This window comes from Notothenia rossii (genome assembly GCF_949606895.1).
Source record: "Notothenia rossii genome assembly, chromosome: 9".
NCBI classification, from domain to species: domain Eukaryota; kingdom Metazoa; phylum Chordata; class Actinopteri; order Perciformes; family Nototheniidae; genus Notothenia; species Notothenia rossii.
In genome coordinates, this window is record NC_136907.1 from 18064684 (window position 1) to 18090815 (window position 26132).

General features: G+C 38.4%; 2 protein-coding genes across 3 annotated transcripts in view; one reads left to right on the top strand and one right to left on the bottom strand.

Annotated features, from left to right (window-relative positions):
• Positions 1-25662, bottom strand: part of LOC307018473 (uncharacterized protein) — a gene marked incomplete at its 3' end in the record, with an annotated part of 34285 nt that extends 8623 nt beyond the window's left edge. Inside the window, exons 1-4 of the mRNA XM_079648706.1 lie at positions 25586-25662; positions 16584-16679; positions 11340-11463; positions 97-212 (exon numbers count right to left, since the gene is read on the bottom strand). Of these exons, the coding sequence (XP_079504832.1) occupies positions 97-212; positions 11340-11463; positions 16584-16608 (265 nt within the window). The 5' untranslated portion in view covers positions 16609-16679; positions 25586-25662. The remainder of the gene's footprint in view (positions 1-96; positions 213-11339; positions 11464-16583; positions 16680-25585) is intronic.
• Positions 21681-24952, top strand: LOC307020003 (heart- and neural crest derivatives-expressed protein 1-like). Of its 2 annotated transcripts, none has more exons than XM_079651095.1 (2): positions 21681-22521; positions 23512-24952. In XM_079651095.1, exons 1-2 carry the CDS (start codon positions 22033-22035, stop codon positions 23605-23607), a joined length of 585 nt encoding a protein of 194 aa, XP_079507221.1. In that variant the 5' UTR covers positions 21681-22032; the 3' UTR covers positions 23608-24952. The 2 variants fall into 2 exon arrangements, with proteins under 2 accessions (XP_079507221.1, XP_079507222.1); XM_079651096.1 differs by having other exon boundaries at positions 21681-22512.
• Positions 25663-26132: the final 470 nt, after the last annotated feature.

Sequence of the window (26132 nt, forward strand, 5' to 3'; positions counted from 1 at the left end):
TATATTATCCTATTTGGCAGTCATATGGGGCAGCGCAGGGTGCTGGCAAGCAAACCCCTCCATCAATACCCCCCCACCACCACCACCGCCCCCTACCGCACCACTTCACCGTCTCCCCCTCAGTATCTCTCAGCTCCCAGGAAGCTGCCGGGCTTGGCTGGAGCCAGAGTTCTGCCCCATCCATCATCCTTATCAGGGAGAGTCTGGCTGTACTGAGGAGAGAAGAGAAGAAGAAGGGAAATAGAAAGCTTTAGAAATAAGAGTAAAGGCGGTATTTTTACCAACAAGTAAAAAAAGTATAAAACATCATTTTTATGCCCAACTTTTCACAGTCTTTTTACTGCAGTGTGTGCTTATGTGGTTGTGGTCAGGAATCAGGATGGGGGTAAGGTGGGGGAGTGGGCAGTGATAAGCACTGATACAAACAATAACACAACAGGCACCATACAGCCACATCAAAGACCCCCATTTAGATTTGGGGTTTTCAGTGGTTGAGGGGATGCACAGATGAGGTTGGGGGTAGGTGGTGGTGGTGGTGGTGGGGGGGGGGGGGTGTAGGGGTGCTCTGCAGTTACAGTGACTCATCAAAGCCTCGGCAGCAGTCTGACCCCGCACCAGGACAGTTTAGCACAACTTTTACAACTCTGTGTCAAATAAACACAACACAGCGAACAACACAAAGCTGCTTTGGTCCTGATAAAGAGTTTATGGTCGAGCTGGTACTTACTGCGGTGGATAAAGAGCGACATGCCATAACTGTCACTGGGTCCTCAGATGTCAGAGGGAGCGTTACACAGACTGGAACTGTCACTTTCAAAGCACTGACTGAGGAAAATGTGTTGTCTTTTATTAGTTATATCCTGAAAGTTAGAAAGGATATTACTAATCTAATCTGTGCAATTCTTATATTAAGAATGTAGACATTTACAGAGATATTAAATATGTTAATACATTGAATTTCAAACATATACAAATCTTAATAATTATAATATCGCAAACGTAAAACAAATTATTTGAACAGTATTTGTACAAAAGTGGCTTTTAGGATACAACGTAGGAAAATGTTAGAAATAAAATATGGGAATGAGGGTTATATTACAACTTATTTAAAATGTATATTTCAAATATTCCTTTGTGTAATGGCTGATAATATAGGTAAACATTCTTTAGAAGGTGTTCGTATGATTCAATGTTCGATTTGCATAATGATAGTCTCATACTTAATCCAGAAAAATGTACGAAGATGTTTATACTAAAAGCTTTTTGAGTAATACAGCATGAGCAAGAAGCCAACTTAATTTGATATAGCCTCTTACTGTCAAACTAAAGCTGAAACAGCAGTAAAAAGACATCCGGATCAAATTGACCAACAACAGATCCCCTTTTGGAAATCAAGTACATTGCCTTTAGTTATATTATTTTACAAATAGATTAAATATATTTTGTGGTACCATCAACCTCTCCTCCAGAGCCAGAGGGAAACATAAACTCATCTATCTTGATGATCACAAAAAGAACAAGAGCAATCCATCTCACTGAAGATGAATGGGCTTCTCCAGGGCTGGAAACGTAATAAAAGTGGCTCTCTAATGGAGTATAGTTGTATTAGGGCCCGTTTATAAAAGCCATAAGGCCATTGTCAGACCGGCAGGGAAATACAGCATCATTACAGCTCCGTACAGACGTGGATCAGTCTCTGATAACATTAAAGCAAAGCTTCCTTTGTGTGGCGGTGGTCTGCTCTGCACCACTGTAACTGGTTGTGGCGTGAGCCAGACGAGCAGCAGCTTTGAAGCTCGCTGTGTCGCAGGGCCGAGACTCAGCTGATGTCAGAGCCGTGCAGCTGACAGGATGAATGTGTGCTGTTTGAACTGGAGGTGCTGCTCTCTGGGTGATGTAATTAAAGCTACATCCAGCAAGAGGCTTCATTTGGTCAAATAAAAGGGCTCCATTGCAGGTGATTAAAGGGCCATGCCACGGGTCATTAACGTTTCCCTGATTCATTAACAAGAGCACAAGGTAATCAAGCGCACCAGAAAATACAAGTATAAGATTGATACAAAATGTAGAACTCTGCTGGTGTTAGATGTTTACTATGAGTCACAAATAAATATATAAATAAGATTGAAACACATAAAAGTTGGCAGTACAGTAGGTGTGGGGCCTGAATTAACTACAGTAACTAAGTTGAGAGAATTTTAAGACATTTCAAATCTCATTTTCATGCATGTTAGCATGTTAACTAGAATCATGATAACTATTTCACAATGCACCATTCAACATTTCAGCTTCACTCACTAACCAACATATCAACACAAGTTCAGTTGGCATGTTTATGTGTCTAATATTTGCATAGGTTCGGGGGGAATGCAAGGACTCTATTTAAGATTTCTTGGGTTGGAAAGTGATGAGAGAGAGATCAGCAGCGACATGAACCAGTGGTCCCTAGTTGGACTAAAAGTTGGGACATTTTGTTTTAAGCTAATTTCTCAGAATACCAAGGTAACAAAGTACAACTGAGGCTGAATAGATTTCCTTCCAAGCAATAATAAGTAATCAGCAGTATAGAAATACAAAGTCACTTTTTAAAATGTACTTTCAATCATGAATTTGGGCTTAATTTCCTCCTTGGGTCATTAAAACCCCCTACACCAGGAGACAACACTGAGGTCATGACTTCTTCGTCTTAATTAGAAGCTATGGCGCCGAGTACAAATCTGTTTAACGTCAGACCTTAATGTTGCGTCATGCGTTAGTTGAGCTCTATCGTAGGTAAATAGGGATTTTGATAACACAAACTAGAGAAAATGAAAACAAAAGCCTGTGACTATCAACATGTTGAGCAGACAACCTTTTACAGTTATATCCACATCACAAAAGGACATTTTAAAGATCCGCCCTGTATCATTTTGTTTATGATTTAGGACAGAAGAAGCTGAGAAGTGATGAGATCCTCGGACGAGCGTGAAAGCTGCTCCTGGCTGCAAACAGTCGAGTGGGTCGGTGCCGTTCTGACCGCAGCGCCCTCGCCTGCTCTTGTGCCGCTCGTTGTTTTCATAAAGGGCAAAGCCTGGAGGGCCCCTGACAGATACAGAGATCTAATTGGAAGCGTCTGGCATTGTGTGTCAGCCTACAACCTCAGTGCTTCTGTCTTCACGTACAGAGAGATTCCGACCTGTACACACACTTAAAAGTCAAGTCACAGTATATCATGACCCAACGTCACAGGTTTGCTTTTACACTGATCTATTGGCTGTGAGAGACCGTGGGAGAAGGGAGTAGAGGCCTGTCTGCCCATAAGGCTCATCCACATTTGGTTATGAAGAAGTAAAAGAGAATAGAAACTCCAAGGCATTTCAGGAGCCAAACTAATCCAGGAGGCACTGCGGTTTGTGTAGACTTTTGTTATTTATGTGACTGAGTTTTGGAAGATGTTTTTAGAGGTTTTTAGGGAGGATATTTAGATGTTGTTGGGAATATATCTGTGATTAAAGTTTGGTTATCTTAAGGCACAACTTGGAAAGGCTGTGAACATGGTTCAAAGAAACCAATATTCTATCCAAAGGGATTGAAAAACAAACAGTGGTCTCCTGTGCCAAAGCCCAACGTTTGGTAATCCATCCATCTGTGAAACTCATTTTCCAGATTTTTTAACAAAATCCAAAATCCATTACCAATGAAACTCAAATGTAAAACGTGTTGGCTTTCAAAACCTCAACACAGTGGGCTGTGGTGAGGTTTGGGCTTAGAGCTGATGCTACTGTAGGATGGCTTCTGTATCAAACACCTAAGGCAAAAGTGTTTATACTTGTTTAAGGTTAAACAAAAAACTTAAGTTTCCTTCGGCTTAATCCCACTGCCTCCCCAATTTATTTGTATTATGTTGGTCTTTTTATTCTTGTCAATCCATTGTATAACCGGTGTCACTGCACACGTTCAGACTTTTCTCAGCAAATCTAATAAGGGGTTGGACTAAGTTGTTGACACTAAAAGAGGCGGAAGTAATTATGTGGTCACTGCGATCAAGTGGCTATTTTATTTTTTGGAGACTACTTGTAGCTCCAGCCTATTTCTGATGTTGGAAAGTTGGTTTTAGACAATCCAGCCAGAAGTTACATCAAGCAATAGAACAAATATAAAGAATATATATATATATATATATATATATATATATATATATATATATATATGAAGGGTTTGACATAGAATATTTTATCTGATCTAAATAGCTTGAGAGAAACTTTATTGGTATTTTTAAATATATTTCTTTGTTCTATTATGAAATGAAAAAAAGGGATAGGAACATGTGAATATGTTTGAGAAATGGAGTTATAAGAAAGTTATTTGTTAAATTGTAAATACATGTCATTTCTTTAAAGAGAAATAAAGCTCTGTGGAAAACTGTTCACTTGACCATTCATATTAAGGTTGCGTTCTTGTTATCTAGATGTGGAGAATCATCCAAGACAGCACACATTAACACCTTCAGCTTCAGAGCCACAGTGCGCACATATTACTTAGACTTAGACTATCCTGATGCAAAGAGCATTACACTTTGGCAACAATCCCAAACATTATACGGAGTGGTACCAGCATGAGATCGCTGATAGGGAAGCAGGTCTAAACAACATGTGACAAGAGCTGAATGAACCATAAATCCCATCCAGGGCTCAGCGAGAATGAGCAGAAATGAGTGGCTGGAGCAAACGGCCAGATGTGGAGCGGTGCTGCTGAGGAGGAAGACAGATTTATGGCCTCTTCTTTAATGAGGTAACATCCTTTTCTCTCATAAGACCTTTAAGAACTGTTTTTTTTCTCCCACATGTAAGAAAAAGCAGTTATTCTCCAACAAGGGAAGGATGTAGAGGAGAAAGAGCAGGGGAGGGAGAATAGAGACTCAAATGTAAAATGTAACTTATTTTTCTTACGTTGTAGAATCAGGGACTGCATAAGGGAGTTTTGGGAGTGAGGGGGAGGACGAGAGAATGATTAATACTTAAACAGCAACATAAACTACACCATTTGATCTACAATGCCTTATACTTGCATATGACTGATTTGCAGTTTTTATCTTTGCAGATGGTGTGAAAATTACTAAATTACAGCCTACTCTTGAACTTTTCTAGACAAACCTGCAGAAGTGTTTAAAAATGAAAAAAATATATTAAGAAAATATAAAAAGAGAAAATTATCAGAATTGACTCTTTTCTGATTTTGTAGAATCAGAAACAATTGATGCTTATTTAAAATTCATGATTCCCCAGAGCTTTTAACATTGGGATAGTTGTATTTTAACTTATGCATCTGCAGAATGTTATTTGTCAAGTAAGTGTGTTTAACTGTGCTGTTAATATTTTTTAGCTTACCAAAAGTCCAGTTCAAGTAACAAATGATGTGTTCAAGCTTATCCGGCACCAAAACATTGACCAGTCGGTAGTGCTCACAGGAGATTGTACTTAAAGTTATAACAGTGGATATTAAATTAGTTTTCGTCATGTCCATCATGAGGTAAGCAGTTGAAATGGGCAGTATGTGTACCCTGCCAATCAATAAATGCAACATTCAGCCTAATGATGTTCTCAGCTCCAACGGTTGTCCTGGAGGTCTTTGCTGTTTTCTCCATAAACATCAAATGAATAAATCCATGCCCTCAGGATCACCTCTTATCAAATCAAAGCCTCCAGTATTAAAAAAAATCCAGAGGGGTGATTAGGGCCCGCAGCAGATTGCATCCTATAAAACCAAAGGGCCTCTGCTTGTTTTTGCTGAGGCGGTGGGCGGCCATTTATGAGCTGCTAACATGAATGAAACAAGGTTTTTAAACAGAGTAGGTAACAGAGGATTTGTGTGGCTGGACTCGAGGGCCTTGGCCTGAAACACTGGTGCAGATTGTGCCTGGGCTCTGAATGGCAGAGTCATCACCCTCTAACTCCTCTGCTCATTATACAGCCTCTCCACCTTCACTCAGCGGTGTTTGAACAGCACTGAAGGACCCTACGAGAATGAGAAAACACGCCACAAATTTCATGAATGGGCACCGGCCCCCCTCGCAAAAATAAATCAATGAGAAAAAACAAGGTGGGTAAATACTGCCGGTCCCAGCGGTTTACTGAGAGCGACAAGAGTCAAAATTGAATTTCCGCGGAAGTGATGTAATCCGCTGGTCCGGGTCACACCGAGATGTTATTATCTTAATTTGGGGTTCATTAATCCCCGGTGAAGCAGGCTGATGACAAGGTTTCCACCTTGTCCCAGCTGCCCGGAGCTGCCAGCTGATTTAGGACGGCTCCCTGCCTCGGTATGTAAACCATTTGCAGCAGGAATGTATAAGCAAGCTGTAAAAATAGGATTCGGGTCTGAGACATACAAGACGGATCGTGCCGTAAAACAACGCGTCCCATCTCCACCGCAGCCTGCCGGGGGCGGTCCAGTTGTTTTGGGGGGAGTGGGTCGCTGGTTAGTTCTCACAAGTGTAGGGAAACCCGCAGGTTCAGAGTTCGGGCCTTGGCGACAGGCCGTAGATTTGAGGAGTAAGGGGGGGTGTGTTTAAAAATGAAAATGGATTATGGGCTCCAGAAAGCTGTAATCCTTCTCACAAATAAACGATATATAACGTACGACTCTCACGAGGGGGCTTAGGGAGGAGACACTTTCACATGCAGGCAGGCAAATATACACTCACATTTACTTCTTCACACACACACACATATCTCTGCAGTGCTGAAAAATGGACAAGAGAGAGAGTTCCCTGCACTAAATCTGAGACGGTTCAAAACACTACCTGTTAGCTGAACAACCTAATCATAAAGTACAGCAAAAAAGCCTTTGACAGAAAGCTTTGTGACAGCACCGGAAGAAATATTGACAGCATGATGTGAGGAAGCAGTGCAGCTTACCGCTCTCACATCATTCTGAAATCACATCTGATCGCGTCTAAAAAGTATGTAAGAGCCGGAGAGATCAAAGGTGGCAGATTTGAAAATAGAAGACCTTACAAAGGAATAAACAACAGTTGGTCTTCCAGGTTTTGGACAGATTCAGAGAATTAGGAAGAAATGTAAATACGGTACGACATTCTGTCTGACAGACTGAAGTGAAATACATGGGCAGAGCTTGTGCTCAGATCAGAGTTATGTCTGCACAAGAATGTTTAAGAAACACTGACTTAACCTTAATCCTAACCCAAACAACCCTATGCAAACTTTGGGCTTCTTCTAAATTGAAGCAATAGAAAACCAGCCTTCAATAGTTTTCTTCAGATGGGTAAATAAGTTGATGCAGATGCCTATATTTGAAATTGAAAACAAAACAAAAGATAACTGGGATGATGGAATTTTGGGCAGATTTTGCATTGGGAATCCTATCGTCACAGACAAATAAATATTCACTGTAGTGCCCTGTGAGATTATTGGAAAATAAAAACGAAACAATATTTCCCTAATATGGTCTACATATGATTTCAAAGTCTTCTACACTTCCAGATAGTAAGTCGAGGATATACTTTTAAAAATGTAATCATTCTTTGTATTTTGCCAAAAAACAGTCAGTTCAAAGACATTTAGTCTAACGATATATGAGATTCAACCTCAAAAAACCCCACATGTGTAATCGTGGAATGTAAACTTCTCTCTGGGTCATTAACCCCCGAAATGTCAAGAAATATTACAGGACCAGAGGCCATGACCTCTGTGTCCTCAGAAGCAGCTTTAGAAAAACAACATGACTCACAGTACTCTTTTTTTATAACAATATGTCTGGCTTATTTATTGATATATGTATTATTTGCTATAGTTTTACAGTTATGTTGTTAGATGGTGCAGCATTTTGAAGTCACAGCTATTAATTGCAATGTAAAGAAAACGTGTATTGTTATTGTGTGAATGCATGGTGATTATTACACCTTCAAACAGCAAAAATAGAATAATGATAATAATTGAGAAGTGATGTTTGTGGACATGAAAATGGGAAAAATATCCCCAAAAAAGGTTTAGCTTATAACAGTTGTTTTTGTCACAGAGAGAGAGAGAGAGACTGGCTAAGTTGAGGGATGGTTTACAAAACAAAAATATTTAAACTAGACAAACTGACAGGGGCAAAGTTGAGTTTGGTTTACAAAGTGTACCAGGCACATGCATGTTTAAGGTTAAAAAATGTCAAGACCTGAGCATTTATCATATGGCTGTGTTTCGTGTGCGCCCTCTGGTAGATGACATTGTTCAAGCTCTATATCCAAGTCTTTACACAGACACTGTTGAAGAACGACCATTATATTGTTTACTTTTCTAATTACCATAGCATAAAGACATATTGAAATGATGGTTCAGTCTTGCTAATATTTCCAGTCCCATGTTCCTTGATGCCACCATGACTGCCAGTCCATTGCAGAAAAGGCAAATAACTGTGATTTAATTCTTAACACGCTGTACTAACTGAACCCCAAATAAACTATGTTGTACGGTTTGTTGTAAATGTCATTTCAGGACAGACAAAGGGTAGGAATGTGTTGGATGTCATCTTGTGTGCAACCATTCATCTCTTCGAACTCATGAAGGTCTGGAGAAATTCAAATGCAAATGTTGTTAGAAATGAGCCGGAGACACAGCGGCCCTTGTTATAATTTAGAACAATGAAATAATGCTTCCGAGAAGTGGTTTGTTCCATAACAAAAAGTCAACCAGTAGAGCTGTTTCCGTTTCTCATTAAACACATATTTAGCCAGATTTATGTCTTGACTAAAGGACTTACTTGACAAAATAAGGAGAGGTTAAATATATTTAAAAAAAAATTGTTACATTTGGTTGACCAATATAGGTCTACTGAAAGAACAATGAGCAAAGTCAGTTTGTTGGATAAATCAATAGATCATCTGCATATAAACTAATTGTTTTAATGTTTAGCCCAATATTGACACTTGTAAACTTGGTATTTTGTCAGCAAGTTAGTGCAAAGAGGAAATGGGATCAAGGACAGCCTTCTCCAAAATAGTTGTATTTATATTTTATTTTTATTGTTTTAAATAATGTAATAAAAAGGCTCAAAAAATGTCTCAAAGATACAATCAAAAGTATTGTAGAGAGATATATCTCTGAACTGGTCCAACGCAATCAACAGAAAATACCATTTAAGAACCACATCAAAATGTATTAGCTTTGGTCCTACAACTTTTAAAGGTGACCTATCATGCAAAATGCACTTTTGTACGTCTTGTATACATGAATATGTGTCCCCGGTGTTCCAGGGAACTCACCAAGAGTCAGAAAACACAACCCTCTCTATTTTCCTCCATACCCAAATCTCTTAAAAAGGGGCTGCAACGGATCTGAAACAGACTGATCCAGATTTGAACACTTCTATGACGTCACAGAAGTGGCGCTATGGCTATTGGGCCAACTCCACCAATCAGGAGGAGACAGACACGGACATTGCCGTTCGAAAGCGCTGGAGACGCTGTAGTACATATGCCAGGCCTGTAGATGGTGCTGTTCTCACAGAATCAGCCCATGAAAAGACAGAGTTAAATTGAGCGAAATGAGGAATGGCTAAAATGCATGATCTGTTTGGTATTTTGAAAAATAAAAAGTATAAATATGCCTTATATAGGTATGGTCCTACACTATATTATTCAAATATAGCATGATAGGTCCACTTTAAGTTCTTAAAACTTTCTGTACTCCTCCTTTACTTTTTCGATTTTTAAAAGATGTCTAGATTGCATAATGAATCGACAGATTGGAGATCTTATTCTGCAAATGAAGTACACATTTTCTTTCCAATGGGTGAAATGTTTTCTCATTCAAAGTTGCTTGTCATCTCTTTAGTGGTTTTGCTGATGTGACTATTTTGGAGTCATAATGGCAGCATCAAATAAACGCCTGACGTCATTCACCTGAAAGTCATGTGCAGAGAGAAATGGGAGGCCATAACTAAACAAAAAGCTGCCCTGTTGTAATGAGTTACTCCCTCACTTCCCAGCATCGCTCATCATTTTGCCTCCGTTATTTAGATTGAGAATAACCGCCGGTGTAATTCGTTCAGCTCGGTGAAGGGCAGCACAAATGCTTCTCATGCAAATGAGGTAAATGTGTACTCTAAATTACAGCTTGTCCTCTTTCATAACGCAGCGGTGAGCCGGACAATCGGCAGAAGTGATCAGGCAGACAGGGCAGGAATAAGAAAAGAGCTGAATGAAAATCCTCACGTGGCTAAAATGATTTCTTACTCTCTGAGGATACTGTTTGATTGGATTATAGTACAAATGTGTTTCGCAGGAGATGAATCAAAATGCTGTTATCACCGCTAAAAAAAACTGGCAGAGACGAGGAGCCGGGCAGTTGGGACACAACATGCACATCCAAAAACTCATACTTTATCACATGTTTTATGTTGTTGTGTATGGCTGTGTAGATGCAGCATAATGCATGGCAGAGGTCATGTGTTAGAAGCCCTGCCATAAAAAAAAGCCCAAGGGGCAAAGTGAGAGGGAGGGGGGGGGGGCTGGGGGGAGAGAAGAAAGCCTGTAGAGGAGGAGGGAGGGGAGGTGGGGGGGAGGCCGGCAGCAGAAGAGGCGTCTGTTTTTCCTCAGGAACGAGGCTGCAGAGCGAAGTAGACGTGGAAAAGCCAGGGAATGGGAAAATGGTGCAGACGGCGGCTTGATCGCGCCTGAGCCGAGCTCCCAAACCCTGCACTCAGTTTTACTAAAATCAGTTCTAGTAAGTTGAGTTTAGTTATTGAGTCCACTTCGTCAGCTCTGGAGTTTCCTCAGCATGATCTCTTAGGTCGCTTGGTCTCCTGAAGTTAACTGCAGGATTGAAAAGATCCAAATGTGGTCTTGGAAATGTAGGAAAACAAACACTAGAGTATAACATGTAGCTGTAGCTGATAGTGGGTATAACAGAGAAAAACCAATGAGTTCAAACCAGTCAAGCAGTCTACTCTGCATTCTGGTCTATTTCCAGTTCCTGTCAGGATACATTTTGGTATAGTGTTGCAACGAAGGATTATTCAACATCACAGTTTGCTCAATTGTCTTTAAATGCCTTTTTTTTTACTCAGGAAAAAATGTTACAAATGAAATATCCTCATTTAAGAACTTAAAGAGGGTGTACTTTTTCAGATGCTCCTCTTCCTTTTTTGATAGTTTGGATTTCAGCATTCTTCTGACAATACAATGTTTTGTTTGAAGTGTTTGTGGAGATACTGGGTTTGGTTTGCCTCCCAGTAAAGACAAATGTAATTACTTAAATATAATTGAAGTGCATGATTTGACATCATACCTGACGTCAATACCTGAGTTTCTCCAAACAACTGAAACAAGCTGCAAGTCCTTTTCTCCGACTAACCTGGGTCTGATGTCAGCGTGTCTCAGGGTCTGTCCGGGGAACCAGAGGGTCCACTGGCACCAGCAGGGCTTAGCACAGATTGACCCCAAGCCTCTCATCTCTGTTTTCCCACAGGAGGACTGACCTGCGCAGCCACAAAGCACTCATGGTCAGATTTATGTCCCGGCCTCAGAAATAAACCCTACAATTCTCCGGTCATCTCTGTCCAATGTGTTATCTTTTCAAGTAGTAATCTTTAGAGCTTTTTAACAGAGACATAAATGCCTATTTTTATTTGGCATTGTAAGCATGAAAAATTAAGTTTAGAACTTTAAACACCAAGCTTCCAGACAGTACAAAAAAACAACCTTTTTTTACATGTCTGGCAGCAGCAAATATATTTGTTAAGGAATAAACAAAGGTTAGTTGGCACCATTAAAGACAAAGCAAATAATGCAACATAAAGCTTCATTAAGAAATCCTTGAAGGTGATTGGCTTACTGAGAACTCTGTTACTGTGCTCTCTTTTAATGTAACATTAAGTGTCTTTGACTAACAGCGACTAAGAATGTACAGGTAAAACCGTCAACAATAAATACATGTATACTTTTTAAGGTGTCTTTTTTAGTTTAGTCTATTTATGATTATGAATCACAGGTTTTATAGACTTAATCCGACACAGGTTAACCTAACAATGCTTTATAAAGATCGGAACCACACACACGCACAAATACACACATACAGTACACAAGAAGTCTGAAGTGAGAACATCACTTAGATTATTTTATGCGTAAGCTCCAACAATCATTGCTGATTCATGATGTAAGATATTTTTGCCTCATTAACCTGAAGTTCCCCTCTGAAGGTTCCTTAAATGGTGCCGCAGCACAGCCCTTGTAACTCTATATTAATAGTTATTTGGCTCACAAGCCGCAGGTGGAGAAGCAGCCAAAAGGTGTGACAAATATCAGGACAATTCCAGTCGCTGCCGCCTCGCCCTGCCATGGCATGCCAGGCTGATACTGTAAAGGTCACTCCATCAGCCAACAACAGGATATGGTTATGATAAGCATCCAATCCCGAGCTCACATTGCTGTGATAAGCATCCAATCTGAGTGTGAGAGCTTGTCGCTGCATTCCTCAGGCTGATCTGACACTATCATGAGGTCTGATGCTGGCTGGGACACAGAGCTGTGAGGCTATTTCTGTCTTTATAGATAGGAGGGAGTTTCAACACAAGCAAGACAAACTGCTGCTGCAGTTCAAACATGTTACTTCAAGCCTCAAAACTGTTTAATACTTTAAACATATCTGCTATTAAAGCGCCGTGGTTAGAACAGGAGATACTACACAAAATGCTTTGCATTGCATGTTCATACATCTGTTTACATAACTAAACTGACAGTTAAGATGTAGGGTTGAATTAGCTAATGCTAATATGGGGTGGACTTTTGTCACAGAGAAATCTGTAATTGAAAACTAAACGGATATTATGGACAATTTAGGATATATGAAGCAGTCTGCTTCTCCAGCAAATTGACTGTGTTCTGCGTAGCATTTTTCTAGGTAAACAGGTCGTAAAATTAGGTTTTTGAAGCTACTGTACACTCCTTGATGTAGCCATTAGTCAATATACATTAGTCTCCATCTTGTTCACGGTTGATTTTATCTTCTCACTTGGTCATCAGATTCATACTGAATTTGTCAAAGAGGAACATGCCTTTGCTCAATGATGAGGATGCATTTAGACAAGTTATTTTCCGATTTAGCGCATGAACTGTATTATAATTTATAAATGTTAAAGTTTCATTCTTGCAACATTAATTTTGTATCTTTTCATTTCCACCTGATAAGGTAAGGCCCTGTTCTGCATGCCAGAACAAATCTATTTCTTTGGCATATTTAAATTTTCTGGAAAAAGTCTGGACAACTAAAAAGAATGAAATGCGCTTTTGGCAAATCGGTTTTCAACCATTTGGAGGTCAGTTTAAAATTCAATAAAAAGAAAAGCCAGGTTCATGACATTCACATTTCTACATAATGTGATGAGAGACATTAGCCCTCTGGGTCTCGGTGTCATTTGCAAAAGTCAGGATTATATTAATTTCTTTTATAGTAAGTGTACTAAGGGGCCTAAACTATAAAACACAGGGCAAACAAGGCATGTGGACGTAGGACCACCTACTTCTGCCTATATTGTGAAGAAACCTTTTGTATAAGATAACTTAACACACAATAATAACTGTCTTCAATTGTTTGTGGTTCTTCTCCCAAAAAAGCCTGTTAAAACAATGAATAACCTCTGCTGGAGATTAGAAGTTGAGCCGATGCTCTACATATTGATCCTATAAGCATAACCAGGTGTAAGGGATCGCTTTGTTGGACAAAGATTGATGCAGGACTTTAGAAGCAGAAAGAGCAGATCCTACAATTTATGTTAGTATGTCGTAAAATACCCCGGAGCCTGTCTTTGAGGACATCTCAAACTGGCCGTTTTGTCAACCTGCAGCAGGTAACATCTGTCGGTGGACGGACATGTCTAGCAGCACCGTGGGTGAAAACTTATTTAGCCTGGGTGGCCCCAGCGGGGAAACGAAGGCCCTCACCCTGGTGTTTAACTTCGCTTCCTAGCTTCACCTCTCCCAAAGCTCCTTCCAGGTAAGACTAATGGCCGACTCCACATCTGTGGGCCATTCACCGTTTTAATGAGCGGGAGAGAGAGGTGGAGAGAGCTGAGCATGAATGGACAAGCAGGAACTTTAACTAGCTGCCTCTGCCATTAAGAGCCTGTGGGGCAATTATGTTACCAAGTACAATGACCTCAACACCGTTACAACGTGTTACTATACACAACAGCCTGCACAAAGCTCCATCTGATGTGTTTCTTTATAGATCTTATTGTGTAATTGGAGAACAGATAAGTTGTCCGACGTTAAGGGTAGCTACTTTTAAAACTGACATCAGCGAGGATGCTATACAGCCTCTTGATATCGTCTGTACATTTATTTTACTTCATCTACTTTATTTTGAATGTCTAAGCCAGAGAAGAGAAAAATATTAAAGATTTGAAGTCAAAAGAAAAATATTAAAAAAATAAACACTTGCATGGACCTAAACAAGTAATAACAATAAATAGATTTTTCTCTCTTTTTACTCAACTTAAATTTGAAAAATATGTTTTTGTGATCTTAAGGTGATTTATTATACAAAAATCAACCAAGGTGTTGACATACAGTAACTCAGGATATTATGTGTTTATGTCTGCACTTATACTACATCACAGCTTTGAGATTTCTACAATTTGAAATGACAACAAAATTCAGTGTTGCAGAGAAGGGCAGGTTTTTTTTAGGTGTGTATATATGTATATATATATTTGGCAGCAGTAGACAAAACACTTAGAAGTAAATGTACAGACCAATTTGGAAAGTGTCCCATAACATAGTCGCCATAGTATTGCATGTTGGAAAGTCGTTATGTTCAAACCTCGTTTTCAAATTCCTGTTTAGTTTTTAAAGCTGCTGCTCCTCTTCATCAGCTTCATTTAGTCTTATTTTGACACAAAACTCAAATACAGTAAGCCACAGCGTAAAAAGAACATTGCTATTGTATTAGCTGTGGACGAACATTTTCCATGAATTAAACATGTTATTTAATGGACATTTTTATCCATACACTATAGAGTTTACATAATGTTTGCTTTGTACTGAAACTGTACAAATAATAACAACTTCATCTAATTCAAGTTGAGATCATTTAAGATAAGACAGGATAAGATTGTCCTGGAAAACTTAATATAATTTAGAAAATGTAAAACTATAATAGTCAAATTTAACAAAACTAATTAGTAAGATACAGAATATTAAACACTAGTTGTTTTGGGCAACATTATTATAATACACAGAGTGTAAAAAAGTGCATACAAGGTACATGTGAGCTCATCCAAATGTCACTGTTTCATACTCCAGGCTTATGAATGTCGGCTGACGTTGTTCCCTTTCAGGATTAAAACACTTATTACTCACACTTTCAAATATTCAGCGTTGCAGCCTCAGTGGTGTTAAAATGCTTTTAGAGAAGTCGGTCCCTGAACGTCTCCACCTTTAAGATTTCTCAGGGTCAAACCTTTATGTCGATGTTTTGACTGTCAGCCTTTCTAAACCCTCTGGGGTCGTCTGACACAGAGCAGCCACCCTCTGTTAAATCTGCTGCTGTGAAATCATTAGAGCCGACCTGCCGGTGGTCCGCGGGTCCAGAGCACAGGACCTGGCTCTGTGTGTGTGGGGGGGGGGGAGGATGCTTGGTTTGATGCTCCTGACCAGTGTAAGTATAAAGAGAGGATCAACGTGGATAAGGAAAGCTTTTGATTGATGCTGAATTACACGTTCTTCTGGGTAAACTCTACACTGCCGTATGGTTTTATATGTTGGATCTGTAACCTATCCTGTAACAATCTATCATACAGTCTTATAGAGGTCAGAAATATGAATATCAAAACAATTGCAAAGACTCCTCGTGTTTCTCATGATCAATTTTCAGGTTAAAGAAACATTCCTCATGTAAAAAAATCAAAAACAAAATGTAAAAGGTTTGAAATTATAAAACAGAGACTTCTCCCTTTTTGTGAATTCGCATTTGCAACAATTACTAATAGCTTACATTATAAATGTATTATCATTACTGAGGAATAACCAATAGATGCATTGTCTCAGCACTTACAATATTAATGTTATCTTGCCAGGCTGTTTAATAATCCCGGTGTATCAGAAAGATTATTATCTTAATGTTTTAATGAAACCACAAGTAGATTGTAAAAAAAAATACAACAATTGACATCAAATTTGAAACTCGGTCAGTTATCGAACAGCCATTTATACGGCAAAACATAAAATATAATCTGGTTCCAGTTTCTGAAATAGCCTATTATCCTTCATCTGCTTTATATAGGTCAACTTAATGTAAATGAATATAGATAAATTGGTTATCAAAATATTCATTCTAGTTTCATGTGAAATAAATTGACTTTAACTCGAATGAAGTGTATTATTGTTTTATTTAATTAAACATGTAACAATTCTTGCTTAAATATTTTTTAAATGCTTGCAAACAAGTGAAAACCCATCATGAGCTGCTTACAGGTTGAATTAGTACTGTTATAACACTTTGAAGGGTACAACTGACATTAGATTATATAAAAAGTGCTGTATCATTGCTGTCGAATCTATTTTCCAGGAGGCAAAATAAAAATACTTAGTAGGTTCTTACGGAAAGTGTTGGAGTTTATGTCCATTTACGTCCCTTCATCCCGTCACTGTCACCTCTCTGCTCCACATTCCAGCGTCCCGCTCTTATCTTTATTGGCTGAGGACGGCAGAATTACTGCAGTTAGAGGACAGTTACTGGATCTGAACACACAGATGTTCAGAGACTAAAGAGGACAACCACATATCAATGGATACATGACAGAAGAGAATAAAATAAGTATAAGAAGAGAAGAAGGCATCCTGTCATGGTGGGGACTTCACTGTGTGTAATGATAACTCTAAATAAACAGGAGAGGCTGTAGTAAAAGTAAATGGTCTGGTAAAGCTCTAAATGATGAACAATACACTTTGTCATCTTTAGTCTCAACTTGAGTTGTAGCTTGAGACGAGTCAGCTCAGACCCAGAGCCTGATTTGTATATTTATACAAAGAAAAATGTAATACTTTTTATATTCTGCGTAAGGAACACTGCATGTTTTATATGCTTTATATTTTACTAGTCCAATCCACAAAAATATCGTTCCACCTTAAGTCATTTTATGTTAACCTTAACCATTTTACGAATAAAAAAATATAAATAAAAAAAGCTTTGTTAATTCTTATTTAGACAAATGCAAAAAAAAAAAAAAAAAAAATAGACATGGCTGATTGTTCACAGCCGCATCATATTATGCAGGCTGGATAGGGTCAGGCACACATAAAGTCAATTAAGCTGCTAATTTGATGCCAGACTTCTTAATGAGATAAGCAACATGTAAATCATATTTCACCAAAACACACGCGTCGAATAGCTCAGAGATATTAGGTCTTAGCTCAGAGTCAACATTGGTTGATTGATTGAGTGTATCTGATTTATGGTAGAAAACGTGCAGAAAGCTAGCTCTCTTTTGCAGTCAGTTTTACAAATTGCATAACTATGAAGAAAATAATTGTTGCTGTAAGTTATGAAAAAAATACATTAAAAACTAAACGGGCAGAAAAAGACATCGCAAAAAGACACAATTTCAAAATGCAAATTTAACGTAAGAGGACACACTGATAAGAAAAAGTATTATTTATTTGGGGGGGGGGGGATAAAACGGCTCTTTTAACCCTGTTCCTCTGATTTCAAGAGGTAAAGCTTTCCAAGTTTGGAAATATCTACATTTATATCAATAATTGCTCTCAGCACAGCTCCGTTACATCTTAAAAAACTCCAAAGTAAAACAATTTTTATAGAAACATTGTCTGTTAATGCCAATAATTCAAAGTCTACTAGAATTTTTGTTGAAAAAATAATAATAAAAGTTATTAAAAGAGTGCTATACACAAAGACTGAGATAAAGCCAAACAATGGGACGTAAAAACAATTCTATATTTACATGGCTACAACTTAAGGCAACTTTTTGTTTTGTTTTTTGAAATATGAGGAGCCTTACATCTTATCATTTTCTAAAAGAAGACTGCATTGAACATTGATTTTGAGAGCAAACCAAACTGAAAATGGTGCAGCTTGTGATTTGAAACTTCTTGAAATCAGAATGGGATGAGAATAACCAGAAGTTGCTTTACGAGCGCTGATCTGGTTATCCCAATTTTTGATTCGATTTTCTCCAAAGCCATGTTCTGTTAGCTTGATGAGATGAGACCTGACCTCACCATGACCTTGAATATTATAGAATCGAGCAGGATATGTATTAATTGAATAGAAACAGTATTTACTGCACCATGTGTACCCTGGCTTACTCTACCACAGCCAGGCTTAGGGAGGACAATGGGACGTATTTTCAGGCTCCCATCAAGCATTGGGCCTCTGATGGACTCCTAGAGCTCCATGGCATGACCTAGTTTGCCCACATTTCCCAGAATGAGGAGGAGCCGCCATGTCTAATTGTACCCAATGGGTTTAATTAGCTTTGCGTGTCAGTGTCGATGCACGCCAGAGGTGGATATATATACTGTAAGAGCGGCTGCATGATAAACACTGGGGGTTGAGCGTGCTCCGCAGCATTTGCTCTGCTTGGTTTTGAATCAGGGGGAATATTTGTTTGGAAATGTAGAGTTTAGGGTAAGCACTCTGAAGAGGAGGGAAGCAGTGTCTATTGAAAAATCTACATGATGACACAAACAATTCCTATTTTGGATGTTTGCCCTTGGCAAAGCACCAAGAGAGAGAGAGAGAGAGAGAGAGAGACAGAGAGAGAGAGAGGGAGGGAGAGAGAGAGAGAGAGATGACTGGAGCCTATTGGGGTTGAAAGCAAAATATGAAGAGACTATTACTGCTGCCCAGGTCTTTCAGCACCTCCTCCAGTGATAGCAAGTGAAGAGGAAAAAGGAGAAGGAGGAGATCAAATAGAGGAAGGGTTCTGGTTTAAAGTTTGGTAGAAAGTGAGGCATTGAGAGACAGAATGGAAAGAGGTAGAACAAGAAATGGAGGAGAGAGTGATGCAGAGAGAGAAGGAGTAAGAGGGGGATGGGAGTATGACCAGTATTGTATTTCATCTCTGTGTAGTGGACGTCTTAATCAACAGTGTCAGGTTTTCTTTCAGGAGGCTGCATGGTGTTTTTCATGCTGACAGCGAGGTAGCATGTGAGTGGCAAACAGGACGGAGAGGAGGATGTGCCCTCATACCGCTCATAAGCAGCAACAGCCTGCATTCAAATAACTACAATGAATGCCCTCCCTCACAAAATAAAACAAAAGTTACATCAATGTTCAAAAGCTTTTGTATCATTACAATATTGCAAAAATTAGGGATATTTAAATGTCAAAATGTATAAATATTCAGCTATTGGGTTACATTAGGTTTTAGGAACCAGGGTATACAAATACTATTACAGGGTTACAAGTGGCAAAAACATATAGAAACATACTAGGAAGTCGGATACAAACAAAAGTATTCAAGCAAGTCGGGGATACTGCTTTCATTTAATCATAATCATGTAACCCAGACCTGTTTAGATACTCTGTTACTTATTGTTAAGGCTTTTACTTTTCGTTGTAAATTTCCCAACTGTGGGACAAATAAAATATTTCTGATTTTGAATAACTTAAGGCAACTTTAAAAGAAATATATTTTAACAAAGGTAACTTAATACCATGCATTATCTTATTTATTGCCTATAGTGTTTTTCAACTCTTTAGGATGTTTTTCTTTGAATGTTCCAAATTATTTATTGTGTTGCAGTTTGGGCAATGAAGCACTTTATGTAGAAAAAAAACAACAACTAATAAACTAGTAATAAAAGGCTATTATTAACAGTTATTATAAGGCCATTATAAAATGCTCCAATAATGCTTCTATAGATGTTACCGAAGTAAAAGTCACAAAATATGTCTCTGAAGTAAAAATGCTCATTTGGAAGGGTTACACCTTCTGAGTGTTAAATTAATGATGCATTAAATTGAAAGCAGCATTTTAGTGTCGCTGCACGTGGTGTATGTAACCCTTTGGGTAATTGAAACTAATCCATTGTATGAGTTATGAGTTTATGATGTTTCGACTTTTCAATCTGAATCTGCAGAAGAAATTCATTACTGCAGACAAGTACAGTCAAGTCATATTTTTGATATATATAAATGTTTTTAAAGAGTAAAGTTAAACAACATATAGACTTAAATTCCACTGTTTCATAATGAGAAATGAAACAGATTGTATTGGTTGAAAAATGTTGGTAATATTTAATGATAACACAAGAATCACTAATATTAACATTACACTCAGTTTCAAGACTATTATAGATGTATATATATATTTATTGTTATAAAAACAACCTGGTTCAAATATGAAGCATTATGCGCGTTTATGAATATGATCTGAATGTTTCCTTTGAAAATTATGTGCATGCGTGTAAAATGAGAGATATAAAGTTGTGACTGATGACTATTTATGACGAGATGGTGGACGGTGAAATATGCCTCAAAAGGCCGTGATGTAAACAGTGCACAGGCCAGGAGAGCTTTTATGGAATACATGCAGTCCTGCAGCCGGTGACACCACCTGATTTATGGCTGTATTTAGATAAGACACGGCCGTAAATGGTTTCTAAATAGCGTCAAGGTCATGCAATGTAATGGGATAATGTTTTTCGGCGATGGAGACAAGATGATAATGTTTAGTGTGTAAGGAGCTGCGGGGAATTAATGCAGAGATAACGCCGATGTTCCTTATACTGCTGAGATATGATGACAACAGGCCGGTGGAGCGTGTCTGTCCCAAATAGTAGGCTACCAAATAATCCATCAAACTGTTCATTTACACTTCTCAGAAAGCTCTGATATACGGTATGTTATTACAGAAAACGAGAGACTGATAACACTGTCTGAATTTGGTCATTACGCGTTTAAGAAAATCCGAGAAAATGTTTTAAGAAAAAGCAACTGACTCAGGGAGATTGAAAGGAAATCAGTCATGTATAGCGTGTACATTGCAGTGAAACGCAGATTTAATTGTATATTGCAATGTTTTCATCTCCAATTAATGTATTAATCGAAGTTTCGTTCTTAAAAGAAGAGGTAGTACATCTCAATACATTAGCCTTTATATCAAATTTGTTCATTCAAAATGATTGCAATTGTGACTCACAATTTCTTTGTCTCACAATTTGTGAGACAAAGCAAATGACAGTTGTATGTGTTATTCTCTTATATGTGCGCAAATTCAGAATCAAATGGATTTAGAGATTTATTTGTAAGTGTTTTAATTCCTACTGTCTTAATGTCAATTTACCATATGATAGACCAAGAATAAAATAATAAAACAGAAATTATTTGCCTCTGGATTTCCAAAAATACACCTACCTAATAAACATCCTATAAGCCATATTGAGTGTGCGTAAAATCTATGCGTAAAATCCCTTCAAGCATTTGAAAGGGAAAAAACAATTTAAATAATAATCAAACCATTTACTAAACTTTAGATAGTTAAACCACTTTTTCATATTTCTCATAATCTATGTATCCAGCAACGAAATCCAACCATCATATATTTGCTCCCTGTGTATTGCTGTGAGATTACAGCACCATGGAACATGTTATTGCAAACGTCTCTGGACTCTCCTCCCACCCTGGGCGCTCTCCTCCATTGGCTGCCTCCTGACCACGCTGACATCCAAATCATATAAACCTTGGGCCTCACACCTTCACCAGGGTCAAATTTCTTGAAGCAAATCAGAGCAGCCTCTTCAGGAAGCGATCGCAGGAAACTGGAGCCCAACACATCGCAGAGATTTGTTATTTGGAATTATACACTTTTTTTACGGCCTCTTTCGTTGAAAAAACTTTCGGAATGACGACCATGTTAAGTTAGTATGCGCTTTGCTTGACTCGTTAACGCATTCAAGGGAATACATATAGAAGTATTGAATGAGTTCTGTTTGCTACCGAGCACAGACCGTTTTGGGACAGCACCGGAGACAGACCGAGGGCGAGGGAAAACACGGCAAAGACCACTTTCGTTAAACCGCTCAACATGAACCTCATCGGGGGCTACCAGCATCACCACCACCTGATGCACGAGCCCTTCCCGTTCGTCCAGCGGTGTCACCAGGATGCACCGTACTTCCAGAGCTGGGTGGTGAACCACGGCGAGATGCCCCCGGAGTTCCAGATCCAGACCCCCTACCCGGCCGCAGAGCACGGAGCGCCAGGAACGACGCATGACGCCCGGCTGGAGGGGCTCCAGGCTGGGATGGGGAAGAGGAGAACGTCGGGGCCGAAGAAGGAGCGCCGGCGGACGGAGAGCATCAACACAGCTTTCTCCGAGCTCAGGGAGTGCATCCCAAACGTCCCGGCGGACACTAAGCTGTCGAAAATTAAAACTTTACGCCTGGCCACCAGTTACATCGCCTACCTGATGGACGTCCTGGCCAAAGACACCGGGGAGACCGAGGGCTTTAAGGCCGAAATTAAGAAATTTGAAAACCGGGATCTAAAGAGGAAACGTGATCAGGTATACGTTGTGAGTGTGTGTATCATGGCTATCAAAATTAGTTCATTCCGAAAAAACAGATCAGCAAGTTTAGGTTTCTCAGTAAATGTAAAAAGGAATTGGTTAAAATAGAAACAACTACATTTTACGCAGAAATTGAACCATAGGCTCTGATTTATTACACGACAGCTACCAAAGGGTTTAAAAACATAAGTGACGATTTTTGCTTTTCGAGTCTGATTATCATCTAAATTAAAAATAAAATTCCAATCAAAATGGTTATTGAATTATATTCTAGCAAATACATCCAAAATAAGAATTTGCAGTGCAGCCTATTTACTATTTATTTTTCGATTATGCTTCACTATAATAATACAAGAGTAGGCTCATCAAAGAAGCTGCAGCTGTATAGACTCTATAGAATATAAGCATGATGATTAAACGTGTATAGCTGTATTCAAATTGCTATCACTAAGTCACATGTTGACTGTAATGTAGCAGTAACAATATTATACTACTTTTCCAACTCTGTAGCTATACTGCTCACCATATATCGTTTTTGTCTGCATTATATTACAGTTAAAAATAAATAGTCCAATATTTTATACAACACTCACATTCTGCTTTAAATAATAGCTTTGTTTATATACATTTAAAACCTGCATATAAAGATTACATAACGTTATATTATACATTGTTACCTATTTGTAGAATTATTTAAGTCAATGTAAGTTAAGCCTAAATAATTTCCCTGTAATGGCCCCAACTGCGTCACTGAAGCATACATGGTGACGAAAAACAGCATGTATGATAATTTAGTAGGCTTTTCAGTGTATTTAAACTTTCTAAGGTAAACCTAAATTATAAATAGGACCAACATGGGGTAGAGAAATAAGCAATATTGACTCTCTTTAAAAAGTTCGCTTGATCAGAAGTTAGTAGGCTACATTTGAGCCTTGCTCTCTGATGGTAGCTAATAATAATAATGTGTCTTTTCATTTTGTATTGTTGCTGGTACAGCCTGACGGGCTGCAGGAGGCATTAGGAGCCGAGAAGAAGGCGAAGGGCCGGACCGGGTGGCCGCAGCAGGTCTGGGCTCTGGAGCTCAACCAGTGACCCCCCCTCCTCCACTCCCACCCCCCTAAAACACCCCAAGACTCTGGATTCAAATCAGATAAAAAACCACTGCCTGACTGAACCTTAACACACCGCTGTGCAAGTGCAATGAAGCACAAAATGAGAGAATTAAAGGACAACATGCTAACAAGGTGAGGAGGAGAGCGACATGGACACTCTGTTGATCTTCTCTCTCCCGGTGTGGTTCACTCCACAGACAATTCTGACTGTAGGTGTTTGATATTTGTGGTATTTCTGTTTTTTGATGTTTGTACTGTAGACCAGATGTTGCCACGGTGTCAAAACACATCTGTCTCCCCGGAAAAATGTGTTTTTATCTGGTGTCTTGAGTGGTGCTGATTTACACATGAGGACGCAAAGCAGAACACAAACAGAACAAATTGAGTAAATGTAAGATGAGGTCGGATAGGAACAGCATTACAGAGTAACCCACAAATATTTGTGTACACTTATTTGGGCTCAGCTGGGTTTTTTCTGCCTTAAATTCTTCGTAATTTATGACAAATTAGTGACACGAGCCGCACGGCAGAGTTTTTGTGCAATAACAAAGCAGTTATAAACCCAATTATCTTATAATAGCCTACTTTGCCTATAATTATAACTTTGAAAGAATATTCAGGCATAGATTACTTTATTTTTTTTGCTCCGTGATGCCAGCCTTTAGTAGACATATTCAAACTATCAAAACATTTTATACAAATCGGATTTAGTTTCATTTTATTACAATGCTCAGTAGAACAGTTTTTAACGGTTCACATTCAAACTGACGTGGTGTTAAATCACACTAACCCATTCAACTACAAAACATCTATGAATGAACTGATAAACTCATTAAAACCCAGGCCGGCCTTGTTGTAATATGATGTCGTGTAAAACGGATATGAAAAACAGAAATATCGAAAACATTTAAAGTCCTGGAGACGAGCCCAGAGGAAACACATATTTTTTCGGGGAATCTTTTTTATTTTTTGTCACTGTTTCTTCCCTCTGAATTTGGCAGTCAGAATATTTACAGTATTATTAATCAAGTATTTCCGGTTAGATATGTTACAGACAAACTCAAATGGAGTCTTGAATGTAGCCTACACTTTTCCGGCTGTTGTTGATGTTTCTTGTTGAACATTATTGAATTTACTGAATCTACCTCAAAATTAATGTCACTGTCCGTCCTGAGACACAGAATGTTCCGTTAACGCACAGCTTTCACTCCGACAAACACTAAAAACTAAAAAAAAGTTTTATTTCTGTGCGACATGTTGATTGAAATGTACATTGGATGTGAAGTTATATATTGTTCCGTAAATAAATGAATTATTTTAAGTCACTTCAGCTATGACCAATGTGTTTTCACTTATATAATTAATTAATGTAATATTCAACAAACAGTAGGCTACACACCAATAACCAAACAATGTCCTCGTTTTTCTTGCCGTTACGGGTATAATCATCGGAAACAATGGATCAGGAATTGCTCTGGAATTGCCCAAATAAAAACCACTTGGTTAAATTATTATTTAAAATACAAATAGACTATATAAATAATTACCAAATTCACAAATCTGAAAACTTTACGTAATGAGACTTTTATGTTGTTAATAAGTTTCATTATGGGCCCACCTTTATTTTTGCAGTAGCCTATATCCTTGCAGGATTCTTACACAGTATGCCATTTTAGCATATTTTAACATATTTGGCACAAGAATGGAATATAACAAGCAGATGTTGCGTTCAAGAACCTCTTTGGATTGGTGTAATGTTTGCAGGCCACTTGAAATCATGATGTTTTATCTAGACGCGGGTGGAATGACTTCATATTGTAGATCTTTCCATGGATCAATCAATACATCAAATAACATATTATGAATGAACAGCATACGTCTCTTATGCAGTTTTGAAAGCGTTCATGTAAAGGTGTATGGATACATTAATAAGAGCGTATCAGGTAAATCACACTTACCTGAGCTCTCCTGTGTTGAGTTCCGTGCGCGAACAAAAGTTTCCCGGGTGAAACCAACATCTATCGTTCCGGGGGGGTTCAATATGGAGTTGATGTTAGATATAGTGGTGGAAGAAGTAGGCTACTCAGATGATAAGTAGCAATACTAAAATGTAGAAATACTCGGTTGCAAGTCAAAGTCCTGCATTCAAAATTGTACATATACGCAAAAGTCCAAAAGTATATTAGCATCAAAATATAGGCCTACTTTTAGAAAAAGTACTCGTCATGCACCATCGTTTTAGTATTCATGTATTAATGTGATCATAACTTAAATGTTGGACTTGGTAAAGGTGGGTTTATTTTAATTCTTTTAAACATAAACTGGCTAGCTTAATCTATAATAAAATACAATAATATATTAGAGATTTTATATTCTAATTATATTTGTATATTATTATTTAAAACTGCCAAAGTCATAGTACCTTAATCTGTAAAATACATGAAGTGAATACAAAGTAACACATTTGCCTATAAACTGTAGTGGAGTAAAAGTATAAAGTAGCTA